We start from the raw sequence: 21,564 nt of genomic DNA, 5'->3' as shown, positions 1-21,564 counted from the left end.
CTGCGGTCACAACAACGAATTAGGGCGAATGTTAAGATGCAGACGACGTTCCAGATCGTGTTCGAGTAGGAAATTGAGCCCGAGATTAGCAAAATAGACGAATAATTCTGAGCGGACTGGTGTTAGAAGTGATTCAACCACTAGACCATATATATCACTAAGATAGGTGAGATTTGCAGTATTTTATGAAGTATCTCCAGAGTATCTTGCTTTGTCGTAGTTGGTGTGAACACGTTAGTCAAGAAGTGTAAGCTCAGTCCCATGCCTTTATTTTTGTGGGGGGTATAAGTGTAGAGTCTAGGGTCGATTGTGTTCCAGCATGCAAAACTCCATTGGCATTGGCTGCATTGTGACTTGAGTGTATGGTAGGATCACGTTCTATTATAAAGCGCTCAAACGCAAAGCTCTAGAAGTAGAATCATAGAATTTTAGTTTTACTGTACTAGATAGCTGCACCACTAATACCACGTGGCACGTGTGCTGTAGGCCTAGGCCTAACTGTTAGAACAGATCTAGATCCTAGTAGAAATCTAACACTATTCAGTTAGTAATGGTTAGATACCAACATTTCTTGGTAATTTCACACACACCGTACATAGTGACAGTGACAGTTAAGTGTTGACTTAATAGGCTAATTAGGTGTTTTTGGAGTTGAATTAGTAGCTTCACTACCACTAGAACTATTTTTTTTTTTCATTTTTAGTAAATAGTGGTGAACACGAAGTGATACAGGCCCTCTACACTACATCATGTTCATGTCATGATGTGGTTCACTGCAGTTGATAAGACCAAAGACTATCATTTGAATTTTGTTTGATGAGGTCCCTGGTTTGACTAACTATACACAGCCCTGTCGCTGTACACAAGTGTAAGTCGCTGGTCGGGCTATGGTTTGACTAGTCTCTGGCAGTACCAGAAGTGGTTTGTGCCCCTGCCCTATGTTTACTAGGAGTAGACTATATAGGTACTTGACTTTAATTAAGCAAGGTACTTCCTCTCTCACGAGTCATAAACTCATAGATCATTTAGGAATCCTAATTGCATAGAACAATCTAGACGAGTAGACCATCAATCTAGACCTTCTGTCCCATGGAGGGAATCTAAAACAAATTGTCAGTCCATGATTAAATTACCTGCTTTAACAAAGACGTTGGTTGTTTCCTTGGTGGCCATAATTAAAACACACTATATAGGCCCTACCAGTAATTCAGTTCAGTTCAATTCAGTCCATTTCTGACAACAGAAAATAATGTGGACAGAACTTGCAAATAAAACTTTGAAATCAGTGAAGACATATTAATGTCAAACAGAAGGAATATTCATGGAGGGAAAAATGCAGCATACAGCACATTGTAAGCCTTTATTTGAAATGATGGTGATCTGGGAATGGAGTATTGAAGAGAGAGATCATCTCTCAGAGATGCAGGACTAGTTTGCATATGTTGCATTAAAATTGTAATAGTAATTAATAATAATAATAATAATAATAATAATAATAATAATAATAATAATAATAATAATAATAATAATAATAATAATAATAATAATAATTGCATTTATATGGTGCTTCATACTGGTGTTTCTAAGCGCACTGGTGCTATTCATACAAAAAGACTAGAAAACGCAATAACATTAGCAAAACCAGCATAACAGTAACAAAAGAAGAAGAAAAAATATATGTGATACAGTGATACAATAACTATTAACTGACTGTGTGTGCCTCCAGAAAAAAAAAATTACAACTGATTAAACAGTAATGTGAGTTTTGAGAAGAATTCTCAAGTATCACTCCTCTTCTGAGAGAACTACACTGGCTTCACATTTGCCAGTGAGTCTCCTTTAAGATCTTGCTAATTGTATATTTGCATACAAGGCACTTTGCATACAAGGCACTTTGCGATCAAAATCCCTAGTTAAATTACTCAACTTTCAGTACTTAAATCTTAAAAACACACTCATAACCTATGTTCAGTTCTAAAGACACTCTTCATCTACAAGTCCCAACATGTATAATTTGTAAAACAAAAATAACATCAGTATACTGAGCATTTGCCTGTGCAGCTCCTAAACTGTGGAATAATAAATTTACCAACAGAAATTGGGAAATCCCCAACTGTGGCTGTCTATAACGACTATAGTCAATAATCAAAACACACTTTTATTTAACTGTTCATTATTGTTAAGCATGTAAGAAGCTCATTGAAGCTCAGAAGAATTATGTCCCTGATGTAGGTTCTGTCCTTCATAAATTGATATTATTATTTTAATTCTTTGTCAAAAAAAGTGATAACTGATGAGTTATAATGATAACTAATGTTGTACTCTTAATATACAGACAACAGGAGCCCTGCTGAATGTTCAGACTTGTCTTGCAAAGACACCAGTCCGCAGTTTTCCATGGTCTCAGGCAGGTGTGCATGGGTGAAGGAACCATGGCGAAGATACAATCCAACGTGGAAATCAAAGCCAGCATCAGTGACACCGACAGGCTTAAATCACTGGCTCTTGGACTCACAGATGAAAAGAGATTTGACACGCTGAAGCAGGTTGACACCTTCTTCAACTGCCATAGAGGACGACTGAAACTGAGACAAACAGTTGTAAACACCACAACCTTTCTCTGTATTTTCAGTCATTTGCCCAAGTTTTACCAATTTGTGATATGAGTTGAAGCTTTTCCAGCTCAATTACACAGAGAGAGAGAGAGAGAGAGAGGGAGGGAGGGAGAGAGAAAGATTGATTATCTTTGCTGATCGAGCTGTATAATGTTCAAATAGGTGAAAAGTCACTAATGCATGCACAATGTTCAAAATCTATGCTATTACACATATGTGTAGTAGACAAAGATACAAGGCAAATGTTTTTTTATAAGCCATTTGGGGAAGTTTTCATGACTAATGTTTGAGGAAAATAGATTGTAATAAAATCTAATTACTCACAGATTTACTTGTTTCTGGCCGTAAACAGTCATTTTTAACTGCAATTTTATTGAAGCTTCATTTTGACATAGTATCAGAGATACTTGTAGCATGTGGCACCATGCTGCTCAAAGTTGTAATTGCCAAAAGCACTTGCACTATATTCACATTGGCCACATGTTGAACATGCAAATCAAGACCTGATCTGCCATTTGTCTGCGACTGATATGAGATGGCTGTCAGTATGAACACTGACATCCAGCTGTCGTAATTTAATTCACATCAGTGCTGTCTTAAACTAATTCACATCAGGTTTCACAAGAAAAAAAAAAGAAAAAAAGACAACTACATGTTGTACATGTACTTATTGCAACTTGAGAATTCTAACACATGAGGTTGTGATATCCTTGCATTTGAGCAATCAATGCTGTTCATTTGAGTGAAATGCTGCCCTCTCTTACCAGAAAATAAACAGTGAACTTTGTGTTTCATAATGGAATGAACTACTGGTTTGATACAAGTATCATTACAACGATCTTTCTGAGCCCAATTAGAAAAAAAAAAAAAAAAAAGTACCACAAATAATCAAGTTAATTGGGGAAACAGATCAGTTTTAAAGGATCTAGGTAAATCTGGTCGATGGCTGTAAATTCCTCAGTAGAATTCGCTTCTAAGTGGACTTGCTTTTGAGAGATACAGTGCACTCCCATTGTAACAAAATGCTTGGGACTGGCAGTGTTCTTTCGTTATAACGAAATTTCGTTATAACGGAACAAACACAATATATAACAAAAACAAGGAAACCACGCATAGTATTATATTCTGTTTGTTGAATACTCGTCGTACACTGGCAAGCAATGTGAAATGGGATGGTACCTTTTTAATTTCTTTTAAATATTACATTTAAAACTGTGCATGACACATGGAGCAAACACACGGTGATGTGAAGCATTCTCCCATGCAGAGACGCTATAAAAATGCTTGTTCTGCGACATATTTTCGAAAGCGATCCGCATTTTGTTACAATGAAGCACATTTCTTTTGTTTTTCTTTGTCAGTGGGGCCCGGAAAAGACTTCGTTATAACGAAAATTTCGCTATAACCGTGTTTGTTATAAGCAAATTTTGTACCATAAACTTTAATGGCGATTATTTTGGGACTAGAAGTTTTACTTCGTTATAACGAAATTTCGTTATAACCGTGTTCGTTGTAACGGGAGTGCACTGTATGATAATTTAATTTGACAGAAGTTTGTAAGGCCTGGGCAGTTCCTGTGTGAAAATGACATGTACCAATGAAATTCTATTCCTGTAAGTTTACAATTTCATAGCTGAATATTGGGGTTTTTATTATCATGACATCAAACTTTTGTGTTCATTTGTGTAATTTGACTCACTTTTGTGATTTCTTTATGTTAATTTTTCATGTTAAAAAAGCAAAATTAGTCGACAGCCATTCATGAGATGTCGGAGAGGCACTTCTTAGTCTTTGGTTATACATGTGTTATTATCCAGAGTAATCATGAATTTATTGAGATAAAGCGAAATCTTGAAGACACCTCATCAATCTACCAATCATTTCTCTTTATTAACGATGTGCAGAGACTGCTGTGTAATCTTATGACACCTCATTGCCAAGCTTCCTTCTCATACAAAATGAATAAATGGAGTTCATGAATAGTTACAGATTCGAGTATTAGGCATACAGTCAAAATATATATGTATTGGCTCACATTTACACCTACACAGGCAATTCTGCTGAGACATTTTATAGTATTGGTATATTCCTCATCTTGGAAACTGTGAATGAGTGCATTTAGATGAGGGATAAGTGGATACCATTGCAATGGCTTAGACATGCTCCTTTCTCATTTAAAGCTTTAATACAGTTTAACTTCATCAATATTGTTTAATGGAATTTGTGCAATTCTGCACGAAAAAAAGAAGGTAAATGAAACATGTAATGAGAAACACTGGTATTATATCTTTGTGTATTGTTTTGTGCACTGTATACAGAACCAGCCAAGCAGCCCAGCTCAGCTTGTTTACTATGAAAGAGCAGATCTTGAAGGACCAAAGGTGTCTAATTACTCTATCACCCTAATCGATGATGCAGAGAGTTTAAAGGTAATATGATTTACATACATCTTATTTTTCCATTATTTTGCAATGCTCAAAGATTTATCAAACATGCTGTTTTCTGGTCACTGAAATAAAGTTCAGCTATGAAGATTGACCTTGTGATAAGGTATATGGAAATTGCTGCTTCACAAAAGTCCTTATTGTCGAGCCCACCGGAGGTGAGGGGAGACTAAGGGATCGCCTGCGGCGTCTGTCAGTCCGTCCGTCCGTCGTCCATCCGTAACGCTACAAAAACTTGAATAACTCTCTGCTGAGGACTTCAATTTTAGTCAAACTTGGTGGGAAGAGTGGTTATACAAAGTTACACATTCTGCTAAACATGAAGGTCACCTCAAGGTCAAAGGTCACAGGCAGGGGTCAATAAACTTTAAAACGGCGCATTTCGATTATGGCTCATAATTTACTTTTGATGTATATGTCAGTTTGTGACCAAACTTGGATGGTAGATGTCCCTTGGGGAGTTGAAGGTCACAACAAGGTCAAAGGTCACAGGCAGGGGTCAACAAACTTTTAGGGCCCTATGTTAAGTTTTTACGGCACGTTTTGATTATGGCTCATAACTTTTGATCCATATGTCCATTTGTGACCAAACTTGGCTGGTAAATGTTCCTTGGGGAGTTGAAGGTCACCACAAGGTCAAAGGTCATAGGCAGGCTCAATGAACTTCCGGGAGTTAGAAAGACATTAATTTTTTCTACGCAAATGGGCGAGAGATATTTTGGCACTTGCCTTGTTTTTCTTTTTGTGCAGGTCTGACAAGTATAAGTTTAATCAAGACATATTCACACTTTGCATAAAAAGTATCTTCATTTGTTCCACTGCATAACTATGTTTAGATAATTGCCTTTCAGCTCTAGGCAAGCAGTGATTCTAATCAGGCCAGCAGAGTCACCAAGAAATTTTATTCAGAATAATATTTTAATATCAAATATTAATATGAGTAATACTTCAAAGGAAAGGAAACTAGACACAACACATATTATAATCCACTCACAGTTTTGCATTTTGGCCAAACATTCAGACTAATATGTAAATACATACCAATACTTTCTGTTGATTCAAAACTCACAAAAGTGCAGACCAATGAACATGTTATGTAAAGAATGTTCGTTATGGGTCATTTATGATGACTGTGCAAAATTTTCTTGATGTCAGTAGATGTTTATTCTTTAAACCTTCTTGTCCAGTTTGATGTGCAGAAATATTCAGAATGTGAAAGAGATGCCTTATGACTTAAATGAATCTAAAATTTGAGAGGATTGCTATATCTTGCATCTCAAAATGAAGATACGGTTGTTGTGCGATATTCAAAACAACCCCAAGGCGTCGATTCAGTAGATTCTAAGTCATGAGATCAAATTCAAATCATTCAAATATTACTACTGTAAGTGGCAACAAATGATAATATACCTCCTTGCTGTTATCACACAGTATACTGTATGCAGAATAATCGAGGTCCCATCAAAACTGGACCTAAAGACGTACAAACTCTCAAGTTTCATTGTCTTTTTTTAAAATCACCTGAGCCGAAGGCTCAAGTGAGCTATTGCGATCGCTCGTCTGGCTTGTCCAGCTCGTCCGGCATCGGTCATGCGCCATGTGCAAATTTTTTGCATTTTCATCTTCTTGAAAACCCCGTGACCAATTTTCACCAAACTTGGCAGGTAGCATGCCTACGAGGATGGGATCTCAGTTTGTTCAAATGGGCACCATGCCCCACCTAGGGGCTCCCAGGGGGGCCTAAACCCCCGTAAATTAAGGAATCTAAAAAAAATCTTCTTCTCTAGAACCAGATGTGATAGAGTTAAGTTGTGAGCTAGTACATTGATGACTGTAGTTTCAAGTTTGTTCAATTTTCACCAAACTTGGTAGGTAGCATCCCTAGGGGGATAGGATCTCAATTCATTCAAATGGGAACCATACCCAACCTGGGGGCCCCAGGGGGCCCACCCCCCCCCCCATTAAGGAATCTTTAAAAATCTTCTCCAGAACTAGAAGTGATAGAGCTACAAAGTTAATACTATGATTTAATGCATTGATGACATCTGTTTCAGGGTTGTTCATGGTAGAATCAGGGGTGCCCCCTGCCTTTATGGTTGGGGGGGGGGGGGGGAGGGTCCAAATGGGTACTGGTACTTAAATTGTACATGTTCATCTTCTTGAAAGCCTGTTGATGGATTTTCACTAAACTTGGCAGGTAGCATGCCTAGGGTTTTAGGATCTCAATTTCATTATCTGGGCAACATGCTCCCGGCCCTGGGGGCCCCAAGGGGGCCCCAGGGAGCCCAAACTCTTCAAGTTAAGGAATATTTACAAATCTTCTCCTCTAGAACCAGAAGTGATTACTGACAACACGAAGTTGATACCATGAGTTGGTACACTGCAGTTTTCAAGTTTGTTCATTGCAGATCCAGGGGTGCTGGGGGTTGGGGGGGGGGCCCAAATGTGGGCCTAAATTGTACATTTTCATCTTCTTGAAAACAACAGTAAGGATATTCACCAAACTTGGTAGGTAGCATTCCTAGGGGAATAGGATCTATATTTGCTCAAATGCTCACCATACTCCCCTTGGGGGCTGAGGGGGCCCAAACTTCCCAAATAAAGGAATAAAGATTAACAAATATTATTCTGTAGAAGTGATCGAGCTTTAAGTTTTTGTTTGTTTGTTTGTTTGTTTTTTCTAAACTGTAAGTAAAACTTTCAAGCTTTCAACTTTCAAAACTTTCAAATGTGGGCCTAAATTGTACATTTTCATCTTCTTCTTGAAAACAACAGTAAGGATATTCACCAAACTTGGTAGGTAGCATTCCTAGGGGGATAGGATCTATATTTGCTCAAATGGGCACCATACTCCCCTTGGGCGCTCAGGGGGCCCAAACTTCCCAAATAAAGGAATAAAAATCCACAAATATTATTCTGTAGAAGTGATCGAGCTTTAAGTTTTTGTTTGTTTGTTTGTTTGTTTTTCTAAACTGTAAGTAAAACTTTCAAAATTTCAACTTTCAAAACTTTCAAATGTGGGCCTAAATTGTACATTTTCATCTTCTTCTTGAAAACAACAGTAAGGATATTCACCAAACTTGGTAGGTAGCATTCCTAGGGAGATAGGATCTATATTTGCTCAAATAGGCACCATACTCCCCTTGGGGGCTCAGGTTGCCCAAACTTCCCAAATAAAGGAATAAAAATTAAATATTATTCTGTAGAAGTGATCGAGCTTTAAGTTTTTGTTTGTTTGTTTGTTTTTTCTAAACTGTAAGTAAAACTTTCAAGCTTTCAACTTTCAAAACTTTCAAATGTGGGCCTAAATTGTACATTTTCATCTTCTTGAAAACAACAGTAAGGATATTCACCAAACTTGGTAGGTAGCATTCCTAGGGGGAATAGGATCTATATTTGCTCAAATGCTCACCATACTCCCCTTGGGGGCTCAGGGGGCCCAAACTTTCCAAATAAAGGAATAAAAATCCACAAATATTATTCTGTAGAAGTGATCGAGCTTTAAGTTTTTGTTTGTTTGTTTGTCTGTTTTTTCTAAACTGTAAGTAAAACTTTCAAACTTTCAACTTTCAAAACTTTCAAATGTGGGCCTAAATTGTACATTTTCATCTTCTTGAAAACAACAGTAAGGATATTCACCAAACTTGGTAGGTAGCATTCCTAGGGGGATAGGATCTATATTTGCTCAAATGGGCACCATACTCCCCTTAAGGCTCAGGGGGCCCAAACTTCCCAAATAAAGGAATAAAAATCCACAAATATTATTCTGTAGAAGTGATCGAGCTTTAAGTTTTTGTTTGTTTGTTTGTTTGTTTTTTCTAAACTGTAAGTAAAACTTTCAAGCTTTCAACTTTCAAAACTTTCAAATGTAGGCCTAAATTGTACATTTTCATCTTCTTCTTGAAAACAACAGTAAGGATATTCACCAAACTTGGTAGGTAGCATTCCTAGGGGGATAGGATCTATATTTGCTCAAATGGGCACCATACTCCCCTTGGGGCCCAGGGGGCCCAAACCTCCCAAATTAAGGAATAAAAATTAACAAATATCATTCTGCAGAAGTGCAGAAGTTTTTGTTTGTTTGTTTGGTTTTTTTTTTTCCAAACTGCATAGAAAACCTTTCCATGTAAAGTTTGCTTGACAGGTATTTTTACCAGTGTGATGGAATATGCAAATGGACACAATGCCCCCAGCTCTCAAAGCTACCCCCCCCCCAAGTTTGCAATGTTCTGAGGTAAGAGTCTGCAAGAACCCATGGAAGGTGAACTCGCGATACTCAGGTGAGCGCGAGACCCCTGGATCTCTTGTTTTTCACAGAACACTAGTATTTTTCACAACCACATACCGGTATGCAAACTAAACGAGGAGAAAATATAATTACCTCACAAGTCTCTTACAAACCTGTACACACACACACACACACACACACACACAAATTGAATTATGTTGATGAAAATTAATGGCTTACGTCTGGTTGCTTTTTTTTTTTTGCATCAAATCAATGTAGCATTGTTATAACCCAGCAGCAAGTTTTTTTGTTTTTGTTTTTGTTTAGACAAAAACGAGCAGCTGTAGATATGGAACTATTGACCAAGAGCATAATATGTGTAATATTTCTTTGTTCAAACCTACTCTTAGTAATTCTTAAATATTCGCAACCTATACCAGCGTTTTTCATCAAAGAAACTTTGAATTCCTCATAAAACTGTATGTTCTTTCATATTTCAAAAGTACTTTGTCATTATCTCGCCAAAAGAGAAAAAATAAATACACATCTAAAGCTCCATCTCAACCAAAACTATACCATCCCTTTAACCCCGCACGTAAACTTTCACTGCACACATGCCATGTGATCACTTGCATGTGATGCTTTTGTGTTGGATAAAAAAACCCAAAAAAACAAACAAAACAAAACAAAACAACAACAACAACAACCTCTGTTTGTCATTTGATGTAATATTTGAAACAATACCTTGTAGAATTTATGATATGATTTTACCACAGTGAAGGTAGAAGAAAAATTTTATTCTTCAGTCTGAGTATCCTAGATGACTCTTACAGGTTATGCAGAATGAAGTATTCTTGTTATTTGTTATCTTTTGTTCACTCTTACCAATGCATTGAAAATGCATGAGTCACATAAAAAATTGTTTTTGCCCAGTTTGACCTCAGTGGAAAGAGGAGCCTGATAAAATCACTTGAAGTGATGTTTTCCATGCAGTGGGAAATATCTTAATGAAACCACATCCCTGAAATGTTTCCTGAATTTCACTGAAGAGAAGGGGAGGAAAGAAAGTACAATTTCATGCAAAATCAGGAAGCATTTAGAATTTCGCATGTAACAATCCAAAAGAGGTTTACAGAAGGCACACCAAGAGAAATAATGCACACAAACGCAACTATGTGTTCTGCTAAAATAATCTGTCACACTTCTTTCTGGTTACAGGATATTACTAAAATTCTTGTAACCCACTGAGACTTGAGAGAGACGAGAGGGGCATTCTGTGTCTCCCTGACCAGTGTCTGTACACTGGACCAGTTCCATGGAGGAAAGGGGGCTTAACTGTCCCTTCCTGCTAAGGGCGTGGCACATCATGCCCTGAGTCTCCTTTGCTTAATTGCTGGCACCTGCCCTTGTCACTGGTTATGAAGGGCTCTAGTCTCTTATAATGTGTTTATCAGACCCCTGCTTGTACAACTTGAGATCCAACAAAGTTGTGTGTGTGTGTGTGTGTGTGTGTGTGTGTGTGTGTGTGTGAGATAGAGAGAGAGAGAGAGACTTTTTAGAAGAAAAAGTAATGCAAGGATGCAACCACTGGCTAAATTCAAGCTAGTTTTGTTGATTAAGAAAAAGGGAAAGGTTAGACATACAGAAACTGAAAAACACAGAACAATAAGTAGCATATAATGAAATCCAAAACAGACAATGTTATCAACTTGACAAAGAAAACATTATATATGAAGCAAGAAGAAAAAATATAAGTAATAATATATCATTTATTTTTTATTTTTTTGCCATCAGTCTGGCACATTGTGACATCTCCGGACCATGAAATTGACTTAATGCCAGATATGTGTGTTTCAGAATGGTACTGTATATTCAGTTTTAAGGGCATTAAGTACGTATGATAATCTTCATGGAAAGTAATCTTCAGAGCCGTTGCTAGTTTCTTATAACAGATTTATTTTTTTAATAGGATTTAAAATAACATCTGAGATATTACATACACATATCTTTCTTTATGTGCATGTGTGTGTTTGTGTGTGTGTGCGCGCGTGCGCACATGTGTACTTGCTTTCTAGAGCATTAGCTGTATCTTACCAAAAGAAGATTCCTCATTTTGTGATATGTGTGCACGTATCCCGTATATCACTTTCCATCAGAGTATGCTGAATTTACTTTCAAATTCTTACTGTGCCTTTTGTACATCCCTAGAGATATCATGATATGTTGTAAACCGTTTCTCTGTTTGTATCCATGACAGAGAACCCTAGGAATGTCACTGGGAGTGAGGGGCATTGTGAAGAAGACACGGACACTGATTATGGTTGGTCAAACCAGGGTACATATAGATGAAGTAGAAGACTTGGGGAACTTCATGGAGCTTGAGGTGAGTGCAAAGAATTTGAGAAACATTGTGGATTCATCTTACTACACACTTTAATGTTTTAGACTAGTTAAATTACTTGTTTAGATTCGGCAAGCTTAGTTACAATCACTGAATAGCTATAGCAGGCAGCTGCCATTAAAGAGTGGAATTGATTTGTGACAATGTACCCATGTTCTTCAAATGGAGAGTCTCCATCGTGTGTAAAGTCTTCACAGAATGGTGATATTGGTCTCAATCTCACACTTAATGTACATTTTTAAGCCCAGGCAATGATGTCATCACTCACAACTCTCCCTCTGGTTTGTTCATGTATAGGCAATATCTTTCTTTTGGTCATTGAGTCAGCAATTGTAAGCCCTTCTTCCCCTTGCAATTTGATTTCTTCCAAATTGTTACTTAATCTGAATGGGATGATTTGAGAGATCATCTAAATTAATGTCTAAAAAGAAAATTTTGTGAAGATCTCTAGGTACATAAATGGGAAACTTGTAAGGCGGGGAATCACATCATGTAAAGTTTTGAACCTTAAAATTCCATTTCTTTTCACCTTGTACCTGTTTTTAATGCATCCTTTATTATTCTGTTTGTATTATTGTTCTCTGTTTATTTGAATCAACTTGAAAATGAAGTTAATTTTTACTGTACAGGGATGTGTGAGTTGTAATAAATAACCCTTATCTTTTACATTGAATGGTTCAGGTTTACTTCTGCATCTGCCCTGGTAGTATCTGCTAGTATGAATGTGGCATGTGTGACAAAGTGTTGTATTCGTTGCATCAAGTGTTGTATCGATATTCTGATTAATGAAATTACCTTATCATGTACTAGCAGGCAGCAGTGCAAATGCCATGACCTGCTTGCCATTATAGGGTAGTGTATGGGTATCTGCAGTGCTCTCAAATGCGGTGTGCATCAGATATTTACATTCATGCACCTCAGTTCATAGTGAGTAAACTTTAGTGTATTGCCTTATTTACAATGGAAATGAATGTCCAATTCAAGGCTTGATTACAAAATCCCAAGAGTTGAAACTGTAACCATGCATTTTTAGTTGATAGTATGCACATAGCCCTAGTGTGGAACCAGCAATTGTCCAAAATTGCCTCTGTACACCATGATTGTTGAATCTACGTATGCATGTAAGATATCTTCAAATCACTGAAGTTATCTAGACGACAGTGCTGCAGAAAATACATTCTGATTTCGTGTCATAATAGAGACTTGAGTGAAGATTTGTGAGAAGGTCAGTGGCAGACTCGTGAGGCTATGATATCAGTACCCCATGTAATCTGCATGTATGTTTCCTCCTCATATCATAGTTTTTTTTTTTTTTTGTAACGATTCTAAATGTCAAAATTCAATAATGTTCATATGTGAGGTCTGATTGTGATAAAATCTCTCCCATGCCATTCATAATTCTGACTTTATTCCATTTAAACTGTAAACTTTGTGATGTTGGAATAAAGGTTTTGAAACCATGTTTTGTACACGAAATTATCAGGTGGTGCTGAGAGATGGGCAGTCACAGGAAGAAGGGATGACCATTGCAGATGACCTGATGGACAAGCTGTCTATACACCAGTCTAACCTCATCTCTGGAGCTTACATGGACATGCTAGAGTTGTGACAGGTAGGTGAGATGGGAGTAGCAGTAAGATGATAGCACAGAGTGGGTGTAGCATGCTTGAGTTACAGCACTTTGCTGGCATGGTGAAAATACTGCATCTTTTCCATGGCCTAGTTCAACAAAAAACAATCCATAATGCTAAACATAATGGGTGCCTTTCAAAGATGCAGATAAAGGAAGGTAATATAGACCAGTACAGATAAAGATCTTAATAGCATATGCAGATGTAGACAAAGAAGCTTGCAAGAGGTTTCAAACCTCTGACTAGCCCTGCTTATGTTTTGGTTTAGCAGTCAGAAGTGAAATGTGTGCTCGTTTGATTCTTAGTGTTAATGCTTCAAGCATTATCCACAAGTAAGAGACACAATGGCTGCTAAATATATGCAATTCTTTCCATTACTGTCCCCTTAATTACAACATTCTTAACCCGTTGAAGACGAGTCCCAAGTAAACTCGGGCAAGCGTCTATGGGAAATGCGTGTTGTATCAAGATCAAACCATCCTCAACGGGTTAACCTGTTGGAGACTAGTCCCAAGTATATTCAGGCTGGTGTCTGTGGGAAATGCATATTGTGGCAAAATCAGTCCGTCCTCAACGGGTTAACACAGGCTATGACCATCAAGCTAGTAGCTCCATGCTATGACAGATATCATTTGCTTTGTAGTCACACAGGAGTGGTGAAGTTATAGATAGGCACAAGAAAATCTGGGAGATGAAGTTTAAGCTTTCAAAAGATGTATTCATCTCTACATTGTGCCAGAAAATTTGTGCTGCTATGAAAGTTGTTTTGAAAGGTTAATGGACAGGTTTCCAGTTTGTTGAATATATGACCACTAAATATTCTATCAATCTTTTTTAAAGGACAAGTACACCTTTATATACATACGGATTGAGTGAATACAGCAATATTAGTAGAGCACATCATGGAGAGTTTGAGGAAAATCAGACAATCCGTTCAAAAGTTATGAATTTTTAAAGTTTTTGCACAGTCACTGCTGGATGAGAAGACTACTACAGTGTATGATGTCATGTGCATTGAACGATATAAGGAAATATAAAGAGAATTCCACAAAATTTCATTTGTTGAAAAAAGTATACATTCCCCTGACTGACTACTGACATATTGTAAGGGTAATATTTCCCCTGCCTTCTGAAAGAGGCAAGTCAAGTGTGCTATTGTGTGCTATTATTATGCGAGAAAAGTGAAAATATGTTGAATTTTCTTCTTACTTTCCTTATATCGTTCTACGCACGTGATGAGCTGTAGTCTTCTCATCCAGCGATGGTGGCACTGAAACTTCAAAAATTCATAACTTTTGAATGGATTGTCCAATTTTCCTCAAACTTTCACTGATGTGTTCTACTGATATTGCTGCACTCTCTTAATCCTTATGTATATGAAGGTGGACTTGTCCTTTAATGTACACATACATTATGATCACACATCTCTTTATACATATATTGAGTCTTCATCAATATATATATTTTTTCTGCAAATCTGTCTTGATCAATCCATTTCTTTTTTTGCTCATCCATCTATCTTCTTACATGTCACCATCTTGATGCCTTCTCTTTTCTCCATTCTCACCCCATCTTTTCTCTCTAACATCGCCATTGACAGAATCAGTTACTCCATGACAAATAAAATATTCACGTAGTCATGATACCAATCTTTTATTGAGATCATTTCTGTACATAAAAACATATCTTGATCTGTACTCTATTTTCAACTTTACAAACAGAATGACAACCAAAGTATTGGCATAGTTTTATACAAAACAGTCATGTTTGTACAAAAAGAAAGAAAAAAAAAAGACAAAGTACAATACCACAAAGGGGTTGTATCGGGAAGCACATTGTAACCTATTCCACAATATCAATGTACACTGTATCACCTGTGGATGTTGAGAATACGATAGTGATGAATGAATACAAACATATAACCATCATGGTGCAGGTAACAAAGGAAATAAAGAGAGACAGCATGAGAGAGAGAGAGGGAGAGAGAGAGAGAGAGAAATTTGGCAGGATCATTTACTGCAATTATTGCTCGACAGTGAAGTATCTGCATCAATTTTAACAAAACTCACTCATCATAGAGAGGATAAATGACACCCGATCACTTGCAATATGCGCCAGTGATTTCCTACACGTGTGCTTTTAAATTGGATGGAACTGTCATTCTGTGATGATTTAAATGTATATGATTTACCTCAGTTTAGGCATATTCTGTCCTGCATGTGACATATACGAGAATGGCTTGCTTAGAAGTTACGCAAAACATGGTAGGGTTCTGTTTAATATGTACACTGCAGCCATGGACTGTACCTGCTAACCATACTGTATTTTGCATGTATCCAAAGTCTCATACATATGTGTTGCGAACTTGAAACACAAAAAATGAGGTCCAAGCAAGATCAAGAAAATAATAATTACACATCCAACTCACTTCTCACTTTATATGAAAAACAAAATTGTGAAACAAATATTCTGTACAGTTAATTATACAAACAAATTCTAGGAAGTACACAATAAGATCCACAACTATGACCACTGACACAAAGTTTGCATGATGTATTCACATAGCTACTTTTTTGACAAAGATGTGTGAAAATTCAAAGAGGAATACCTTTCTGGTGCAATGAAATACTTGAATGAAATTTGTATAACTAATTTTAAAAAGTTCACTCAGCAAAATCTGTTTAATAGCATGAATCTTTCACTTGACAAGTGATTGTCAAATGATATACTATGAAGTCACATCTTCAAATAAATAATTCTGCCTAATGAGCGCTTGTCCAGCATGACCAAGTGTACTTCAGCATGACATTAGATTGCCTGCTTTTTTCCTATCTATTCTGACATCATTGGAGCCTGCATCCTTGTTGGTCCAACTGTGACTGAGTGTGAATGCAAAAAAGAGATAATAGAAATAATTATAATCACACTTCAGTATGGTGAGACTGTCTTATGCCATGGCTGAGAGTAAGCCTTCATCATCCCTCTTCTAATCTAGTCACAATATATGGGAAGCACAAAGCACACTACAGATATGTACACTCACGGTGCATGCTGATGACACAAGAGAACAACACACTTTACAGCACTGAAAGCAAAAGCTCTTGGAATCTAAAAAAACAAGCAGGCTCACAACTAGCTGGATGGGAACTCTTGTAAACGTAATGACACAACATCAGCTTCATACCTTTGTTGGTCATTGACATTAGAAATGGAATTCTGTGTGTGAAGGTGACTTGAAGATGCCAGAAACATTCAGAAAGAGAACAGGAGAAATTTCAAAGAGTAGGTCTGTTTCCCATTAGCACAGTTGTAAGGCGAGTAAGACAAAAGCCTGCATGTTGTGTTTCAATTGCATTTTATGCATAAAAATTGATAGATATTAAAAATCACTTAAAAACTATGAGAGCTTCAATTGACCAAAAAAAAAAAAAAAAAAAAACCCAGACAAATGCATTACAAGCCAGCATTTCCTATTATCCATAATGGAACCACAAGTGTGAATTTATTGTACCCCCACACCATTTCACATACATACAGATCAATAAATCCCACTTTTACACAAAAATAAAAACTGAGGTACTCAAAAAGTTTTGAATAGTTGGTGCTCTGAATGAGAAGTCAACTGACATGGAATACAGAAAACTCATTACAATGCCTTTCTACTGAATACTCAGGTGCACTTTACTTTCTGAATACAAAGAAGTTTCAAAAGATTATTGTGAATAAAACACTGTGAATACTTGAGTGTTGGCTGGATACAGCATACTTCCAAATGCACAAAGACCATGTAGAATGGACATTGGCATGTGACATTAGGAATCTAAACTTGAATAGTGATTGCAAAGTACATGTATCACAAAATGAAAGGATATGTTTTGGTATTATTACCCTGTGATTAATGATAGCATTTCTGATTACTCAAGTGATAATTGCATCCTTAGTATACCTCCCCCCCCCCCCCCCCAAAAAAAAAGAAGAAAAAAAAAAATAATAGCAGTCGTTTATGCCGCCAGCGGCTGGCCAAATCCAGAAATAGAAATTTCATTAAAATGCAAGGATATTGCGGATATACACTGACTGAAGGAAAATGAATCCCAATCCCATTTTCATATGGTGAAGAAAACTCTTGTGTGGGTTTATTTACATGACCAAGAGTAGATTTATTCCATTAAGAACCCATTTAAACAAGCCTTCATCTTACACTTAACAAGTGCTGCAAAGCCAGTAGGTGAATACATTACTGGAGGTGCCTATAACAGACACATCTATATTACCACCAGACTAGATGTTACAGTGAAGCAAGTTATATAGCATCTAGCCTCTGAATCCTATACACACTGAATACAAGTATTGTCTGGTTTTTATCTGACAATGCAAAGCATTAACATCATGGGCAACAGCAAATTAGAACAAGGAAATCTTGGAAAGTAAAGCTAAGCATTTTCTCCATCCCTCAGTCCTTGTAAATTTGGGTGCACACATAAGTCATCACACTGCTGATTGTATTTTAGTCATCGTCATCCAATAGATAACAAAACAAAACACACCAAAACAGATCATCAACTCCAAAGCCATTTTGATGAAGTTGAAATGACTCACATTACCTCTCTTTTTTTTTTGACCATGCAGAATACTGTGACAAATATTTACATTTAATCTCATCGATCCCTTTTCCAGCTCCGTAGGGAGAAATCATTGGTACCAGTCTTACCAGCTGTTGTACAACTCTTTCTTCTACTCCTGTGCAATTGCTTCTATCAAGTGCTCTACTGCAAGATGGCATCGCAAATATTTCTATCCTCTATACACACATAATCCTTGAACTGATTTGGTTCTGAAATAAGTTATTGCTAATTGAATTGATTGAATTTACACTAAAAAGTTTGTACATCTTGTCTACATAAAAGGACTTGCATATCCACACCAAAAAAAAAAAAAAAAAAAAATACAGATAAAGGAAAAAATAGAGGAAATATGGAAACGGGATTATTAACAATTTTAGGACTAAGTACTTGACATTGTAATATGCGCACATGTGTACAGAGTACATTGAAAGAAGAGGGAAATCACAAAAGAGGGGAAACCTATGATTCGTATCAAATGCTTAAAAGCCTGTATACACAAGTACTTTCATAATTATTGGAGTGACCACACTGGTGTTTACCTCTAAACTTAATAATTTTTCTCAAGTCATACACATGTCTATCCTCTCCTCTCCCTTGCTGCAGGAGTAGTGACATCACATTTTTATCTACAGGACTCTTCAATGTCACTATCATATTTTCAAGTCAAAAATGTACATTCAGTTAGTTTGGTCTCTTGCACTGGAAAAAAATGCCACTGTTGCAGCCACTACTCTCACTTCAGCGAAAATTATTTTTTTTTCCCCACTATAACTTGGAACTTACTTGTGGTACAAACTTTGTTCACCATTAGATATTTTGTCAATGATGACAGAAAGTCCAGCGTCATGGAGCAATGTGTTGGTTCAAGTGTTGTAGTCACAAGACTGGCTCCCGAAAACTGCATTACTCAAGGAAGAGGTCACACAGAGTACTGTGTATTTTGACCAGATGTTGGCTCAGGGCAGGATATTAATGCACACTGCTCTGTACATTCTTTCACATTGTGTAGAATGATCAAAATATCAATAGTGAATAGGCAGGTAGGTGAATGGTGGATGTATTACCATTAGGGCAAATATAGGTAAACACTGTTATAACCAGGTCTTTACACCATTTAAACTGTGCTTTTTACAAAGCATCTTGTTTCTAACTGAATTTTTTTATTCCTTTCATGTGCTTTAAAGTGTTAGAAGTAATACTGGGAGTTTGTCATATCTGCACTTCATGTAATTAGATTAATGTGAATAGTTACAGTATACACTCTTACTGTACTTCACCAAGGCAGAGTACTCTACTTGTACACCTCTACACCTTTAGTCTTATGTCATGAATTGTTCAGCATTTGTTTTTTGCATTCCAGTATCGGGTGGTTTAGAAGTCACTGGTTGTAGCATATTCCCACACTGTGGCTGGTCATTTTAGTGGTAGAATCTCTATCTATCATACTGCTGAAAAACAAGTCATAATATTTTCAAGTTTATTTTATTTTTTTCTAAGTGAGATAGAGGTAAGAGAATGAGATGGTTTTACGAGTATCCATTCATCATTCCCATGACTGAACTGTGTTCCTTTGCCCGCAGTCGGAGAGCGGCGATGCTGTTAGTACGTCTGTCAACGCCCCCTACCCCTTCCACGGCCGAGTGCATTTCTGTGTACTGACCATTGTAGGCATTGAGCCCACCCACCCCAGACGGCGACATGAAATTAGAGCCAGGGCTGCTCGCTGAGCCAGCAACTGTAGAGGGCGGCATACTGGACGGCATTGATGTCATGGAACTCATCTGACTCATGGTGTTCATGACCGAGGCAGCAGCGCTGTTCATATGCTGGTTGGACACACCCATGAATGAAGGGAGTGAGGACTGTGGTGCCATGCAGGAGTTGATGGGGGCTTGTCCGGGCATCTGTGGTTGCTGGGCAACAGGAGACATGGAGGATGCGAGGGGGGATGCCATGTTTGCTGTGGCCCACGGCGAGCTTTGATGGAGCTGAAGAGAACCAAGTTAATCAAAAAGGAAAATTATGGTTAATAACAAGCTCCTTTAAGACACAAATATCAAAATTAATGTAGTCATTATTGCATTCTTTGATTCTATCAGATACTGTGGGCCTGAATGGGGTCAAAAGTGAGCTCCACATGCCACGATTTGTTTCTTGTTTTTGTACTAATTTTGGAGTTCAAGTTACAAGGAGGGTGCTTGAATGAATGTCATTCTTATAATGTTCAGTACTTACATGTATGTTCCTCATTAGTAAAAGTACTCAGCTATGACTGCAAATTAACTATATACAATGAGATCTTGGCAAGTTGGTCAGTGACCTGAATTTAAAGAAATTTATTCAGCATTGCGCTTTAGAAGTTTATTATTACATACTTGGAGTAAGTGTGAAGCAGTGATTGATAAATTTGTCATCCCAAAGATGTATTCCAATTCACAGCTGATGTAAAGTGTATATTGTAATTTAAGTAAAATGTTACTTTTTGGAAAACTAACTCTCTTGTCAAGGAAAACTCTTATTTCCATTGTCTGTTTTCCTAGGTCATGAGCATAAACTCTCTTTCCATTACATTCTCAATAAATATGTGGATTTCAAAATGACTAGGGATCTAGCCGTAGACGAAGCCAGTTCAGTTCAACCCTCATTTGTAAACAGTGTATTGGGAGGGAATGTCTCATGTGTTTGGACATATCTGATCTCTCTGATTATGGTCATTATCCCAAAATTATGAGAACTGCTTCATCCCTCTAATTCTCTGTGAATTTCTGCCCAACACCATTTGAAGGCAGCTGGTGATATGAAGATATTATGAATAATATACCACCTCAAATTCCTAGTTCAGTAAGCAGTGACAAATTGTACAGAGCACTCCCGTTATATTAAAAAAAAAAAAAAAAAAAAAATGTTTATAACAAATTCTGGTTACAATGAAGTAAAAATTCAGGCCGCACCATTATCCGCTCTATGGTTTTTATTGTTTATTTGTTCGGGTATAACAAAATTTCGAAATGACGAAAGAAAACTGCCTTTCCCGAGGACTTTGTTTTAACGGGAGTCCACTGTATTACTCAATGCAGACGTCATTGTCAGCGCATTGTCACAATAATGATTCAGAGACATCTTTCCAATAGTGTTTCTAAATGAGGGCAATAATAGTTTCTGGTAGTGCAGTATCACATCATGAACAATTACTGCCAACCAGTGGAATATGCACAGTGAATTTATATTTCACACAGTCAGCAGGCACATGTGTATCATAGAAACATATCTTCAAGAATAGAAGTCAGTGGTATGGGATATGTGGATTAATGATATGATGTAACACAGAAGACAGTGCGATATGATGAAAAGCAAAAACATGGACATGCAGCTGTAGTATACACGTATTGTGAAAGGAGTGCCATGCAGATGCTCTTTGATAAATAGCATTAGAGCTTGGCATGAAGATGAAGAGTTGCCTGTATGAGCTCAAAGAAAATTTCCCTCCTCCAAGGATATGCAGTGGTGAGAAATGTGGTCTATTTTGGCAATCAAATAAGTGCATTTGGAAAGCAAAAAAAGAAAACAAATATGGATGATGATCAGTTCTTTGTGCACCATGTTGAGCAGCAGCCAAAAGT

At 37.2% G+C, this 21,564-nt stretch overlaps 2 protein-coding genes across 2 annotated transcripts in view; one reads left to right on the top strand and one right to left on the bottom strand.

The window, feature by feature from the left end:
• The first annotated feature begins 27 nt into the window (after window positions 1–27).
• On the top strand, window positions 28–20,805 carry LOC140236366 (adenylate cyclase CyaB-like). The gene is made up of 6 exons (XM_072316322.1): window positions 28–166; window positions 2,336–2,600; window positions 4,934–5,044; window positions 11,545–11,670; window positions 13,172–13,300; window positions 19,525–20,805. Exons 2-5 carry the CDS (start codon window positions 2,355–2,357, stop codon window positions 13,295–13,297), a joined length of 609 nt encoding a protein of 202 aa, XP_072172423.1. The 5' UTR covers window positions 28–166; window positions 2,336–2,354; the 3' UTR covers window positions 13,298–13,300; window positions 19,525–20,805.
• Window positions 19,471–21,564, bottom strand: part of LOC140236365 (uncharacterized) — a 119,570-nt gene continuing 117,476 nt past the window's right edge. Inside the window, exon 6 of the mRNA XM_072316321.1 lies at window positions 19,471–19,932. Coding sequence (XP_072172422.1) covers window positions 19,471–19,932 — 462 coding nt within the window. The remainder of the gene's footprint in view (window positions 19,933–21,564) is intronic.

This window comes from Diadema setosum, chromosome 12, assembly GCF_964275005.1.
Source record: "Diadema setosum chromosome 12, eeDiaSeto1, whole genome shotgun sequence".
Classification (NCBI taxonomy): domain Eukaryota; kingdom Metazoa; phylum Echinodermata; class Echinoidea; order Diadematoida; family Diadematidae; genus Diadema; species Diadema setosum.
Note: the sequence above shows the minus strand (reverse complement) of the source record. Positions and strands in the feature narration are given on the sequence as shown.